General features: G+C 48.0%; 1 protein-coding gene across 1 annotated transcript; it reads right to left on the bottom strand.

The window, feature by feature from the left end:
* Positions 1-1,192: 1,192 nt before the first annotated feature.
* On the bottom strand, positions 1,193-1,987 carry UCRPA7_7008 (putative myo-inositol 2-dehydrogenase protein; the record flags this gene model as incomplete). Its single annotated transcript, XM_007919543.1, has 1 exon — positions 1,193-1,987. The coding sequence occupies one exon, from the start codon at positions 1,985-1,987 to the stop codon at positions 1,193-1,195; it is 795 nt and encodes a 264-aa protein (XP_007917734.1).
* Positions 1,988-4,549: the final 2,562 nt, after the last annotated feature.

Genomic DNA, 4,549 nt, shown 5'->3' with positions numbered 1-4,549 from the left:
CGCTCGGTATGTGGTAACCTCAAGTGCCTCTTGAGCGACGGATCAAGAGCTGCTTGGAGACAAACACACTGCTTGAGAGCAACGGCTTCTATGGCACTATAATCCTCGGTATTCTCTCCATGAAGAATTGGGAAGAGGGGGTCGATCTTTTTGTAGTAAAGCTCTGTCATGAGCGTCAACTCGTAAGGTGGTGGAAGGACAGCCATGCATTCTTCCCGCAAGTGTGACGTCAGTTGCTGTAGACAATTGAGACCCAAAGGTTGAGATGGGGATACTTGATCAGCTGCCCTTGAAGGATCTGACGCCCCTGGCTGAGGGTGTTCTTCGGATTTTTGGCCAAGCCAGACTCCTACATCGGCAAGCCTAGATTTGCTTGAGCCTCCATTTTCCTGAGGCGCTGCTGCCAAGAATGATGCCTCGGGGCTTAGATCTCCTACAAACCGCAGGTAGGCATCATCTGATACTTTCGAAACAGCTCGTCCATCCGTTCGATAAGCTCCAGGTCTCGTTAATGAGGATTCGTTCTGTGCAGATAGCTGTACAATAGCGGCGCTGCTCTGTGAGTTATTGGGGCGAGCGAAATGCCTCTGTGTGTCCAGTGACGATGCTGGAGATGCCACGGAGACGCTTTGAGATTGGGCTGGCGCCGACATGTCCACATGCGAGCATCGTTTCTGCTCAAATATGTTAAGGATATATCATCCACGAGTCATAGGTGTGCGCTTACGTGGCGTTTCTTGCAAGAGTTGCATGATTTGTGCGAATGTTTACGCTTGGTTCCCACGCCCCCGACATTGTCGGATACAAATTTAAACATGCTCTTACATTACAGTCAGTAGCAGGTGCTAGGTAGATGGAGTTGAATGGAGGTCTCAGGTTGCCGGCCCCGCTGAGTTCAGCCTCTGCACTTTATGAGCGTGAGAGTCGGCAAGCAAGTTCGAAGGTCGTCGAGACTGGATAAACAGAGTCCTGATAGGCCAAGCCGTGGTGAAGTACGGCAGACCAGGCACTAAGGATTAGTGGACAGGTTGGTCACTTGTAGCGCCCGACATCGGCCTAAGGACCTACAAATCCTCCGGCCAAGCTATAATTCTCCCTACGAGCGTTCTGAAGATGGACTGTTATGTAAGAGCACATTTGTATTTGTTCACATGTGCATCTTCTTGTTATTATGTTGGGGCATCTCATTTCTCTAAGGGCCTGAAGGCAAGAATGTGCTCGAGGACCCTGATTCTCCGTTTTGCTTCTTCTTGTATGTAGGATACTTGTCCATCATCATTCTAAATAATTTCAAGTCTTCCACCGCATCAGTCGCTGTCGTTTTGATTTGTTTTCCATGAACCGCGATTTCATAAAACTCCCTCAGTTCAGCGGTGTACGCATCCTCGTAAGAGGTTTGGAGAGATCGATGGCACTTCTCTCCGTACTCGTTCAACTCATCAATCTCGACGGTGATTCCCAGTCCCTTCACAAACGGTGTATCGTACGCTATCCTGACCGTCTTCTTCTCTCCAAAGATTACGACCTCTGAGTCGAAATGTGGCACACTGTCGATTCCCGTCTCGTAAAGCGCAGTGAAGCGCTCATTCGGGGCACTTTTGTTTCTGTAATCGAACATTTTAGTATACCAGCGGGCGTTATCTGTAGACGCAAGCACTTCCTCTGGAAGCCCGCCTAGGACCTCCCTCATGAGGCTCAAACCATGACTACCCAAGTTCGCCAGCAAACAGCAATAGTCCATCTGCGCAGCGCTGAGGTCCGCAAACGGCGTGTCCCATGCTTCTTCTAGCAACAAGGCGAGACGATTCTTCCTGTCCTGTCCGGCCTCGAGTGGAATGTCGTCGAAGAATTTCTGAGGCTCGGTTCCTGATTGTCCAATAAAGTAGGCGTTGGGGCCAATGATGTCGCGAACGCGAGCATATTTGATCGTTTCGATTGTTGACGCTTCCCTCTTGAAAGCTTGTAGACTTGGGGCATAACGGCGCATATACCCGACGAAAACTCTGGCTCCATTTGGAGCTACGCGCTCAGCGTCAAGGATTTGTTGCGCTGTCTTGAGGCTCAGGGTGAGTGGTTTTTCTACGAGAACATGTTTGCCTGCCTCGAGGGCGGCTATAGTATAGGATGCATGAAATTCGTCGGATGTAAGGACAAGGACAGCGTCTATACTAGGGTCGTTCAATATGTCTGCTGCGTTGGTTGTTGCTTTCCTAATTCCAAATCTTTCAGCACAATGCTCAGCCGTCTTCTTCGACACATCGCATATTGTTGTGATCTTGAATAGGCGCGACAGGAAAACCAAGGTAGGGATGTGGACGATCTGAGCAACATCTCCACCTCCGATCACGCCTACATGAAGTACTTTGCTAGCCATTGCAGGAAGTTTACAGCCACCTTTTAACAACAAATTCGAGGCATCTTACATTTCAAGTCTCGTAAAACAGCAGAGGCGCGTTGATTTTAAGTCATCAGTCACAACAGCCAGTCTAACTAACTCGCGTTCTCCTCAAGCGGCAACTTCCAATTTCAGATAAGTCCGATGCAATGAGCAAAACTCGTCGCTTAACTAGTGTGGCCCGCGATTTTAGGTCTTCCAACGATTTGTCACTGCGGGGTTGAACATCTTGCCAACATCATCAACATTCGATGTTCTGTGAAATTTCCAATTTCGAATCACTCATTTGACAGCTGTCTTACCTTCCGATAGCCTCTTCGCGTTGCGCTCGACGTTGTCTACCTGCCAAAATGTCCGTTGGGGTCGGACTAATAGGAGGAGGTATGCTCTGACCCAGTCTCGTCGTGTAGAATTATCCTGACACTCTTGCAGGAATTTGGGCGAGAGAAGAGCACGCTGTATGAAGCTCGAATAAGTCCCCAAATTAGAAAGAAAACTGACAAGATTCCACCTAGCCGGCGATTTACGCCGCAAAGGAGCTATCGCTCAAGGCTGTCTTTTCTCGGTCTCTAAATTCAGCCAAGTCTATCGCCGACGGTGCACCGAATTCGGTTGATTTGTATTCAGATGATAGTGACCAAGGTTATGATGAAATACTCAAACGCCCAGACATTACAGCGGTTATAATTTCGTAAGTTTGGGAGCATGTACTATATACTATGAGGTCCATATTAAAGTAGTGGGTACAGGTTGCCTATCAAGAATCAAGCGGAATACATCCGCAAGGCTTTGCTGGCAGGAAAACATGTGCTCTCCGAGAAACCCGTTTCCGAAAACGTCAAAGAAGCTGAGCAGATGATCGAGTGGTATCGTTCAGAGATCCAAGGCCCGACTTGGTGCGTCGCAGAAAATTGGCGCTTCTTGGCGAGCTACGAGTATGCCCAGCAGGAAATTAAGACCTTAGGTAAAATAACAGGTTTCCAGGGGCGACAGCATTCGCTCATGCCACAGTCAGCAAAATGGTACAGTACGTCAAATGGATCCTTCTCCATTGAGAGGTCGCAATTTGACTGATTGCTCCCTAGAGACGGAATGGCGTAAGGACCCTACGCATCAAGGCGGCTTTCTCCTCGACGGAGGCGTTCATTATATGGCAGGTATTCGGCAACTCCTCGCCACGCAACCTGGAAATAACATAACGCGAATCTCTGCATTTACAACCCAACTACAGGAACATCTGCCACCAGTAGACACGGCCAATGTGATCTTGAAGACAACATCTAGTATAATTGGAAGTTTTCAGATCTCTGTCGGGACAACCCTACGTGAAGATGAATGGACAGTGGCTTGCCAAAATGGCTGGATCAAAGTTGAGGGCTCTAACATCACCATTAGTCGTGACGGGAATGTAACCCAAAAGGCCATCCCGAATGAGAGAACAGGAGTTCCTACCGAAGTTCGTGCTTGGGGAGAAGCATTGGTCGGGGGGGCCGTGAAGAAAGAGCTGCAGCCAGAGGCCGCTCTTGCAGATCTGGAACTAGTAAGCCTTAGAAATCTTCTTTGTTAGCATTACTCACTGATCAACCTCTCTAGCTCGAACTTATACTCAAAAGTGGTGAACAAAATGGAACACCGCTAGATTGTGTACATCAGAATGTATAACGTCCACCTACATACGTTTTACCCTCGGAGCCCAACACTATGATGCAAGACACAATAGTCCGAGATCAAAGCAGTTCAAAAACACAGTAGTTGTAGCTAACGTAGTAAGAAATTTATTAACTTCAATGCGTAGGCATTTGACCTTAATTATTCGGTGCCATGAGCCTCTTAACCTTGTTTTAGTGAGTTTAGGACTGTGATCCGTCTAGATGAGCTGCAATTCTAGTCAGGTTGGAAACAGAGACAATCACTTGACAGGTGCATCTCAGTAGGATCTTCCAAGTGTGTACCATACATCACAGCTAGGTTCAATATGACCCCTCGATACTATTTGGAAGTCATCGTTCCGCACGAGCCAGACACGTGGGACCAGCCAAGGTGCTTATAAATTGACAATCCAGGCTTCCAACTCAAATACAGCAGCACTAACAATTTGTGACGGATCGTAGAGCGCGTACGAGCATATGATTGGGTAATGGAAAGTTCATTGAA

Source organism: Phaeoacremonium minimum (assembly GCF_000392275.1).
Source record: "Phaeoacremonium minimum UCRPA7 unplaced genomic scaffold PA7_03_scaffold_496, whole genome shotgun sequence".
Lineage (NCBI taxonomy): Eukaryota > Fungi > Ascomycota > Sordariomycetes > Togniniales > Togniniaceae > Phaeoacremonium > Phaeoacremonium minimum.
This window is presented reverse-complemented; position numbering and strand designations above follow the sequence as displayed.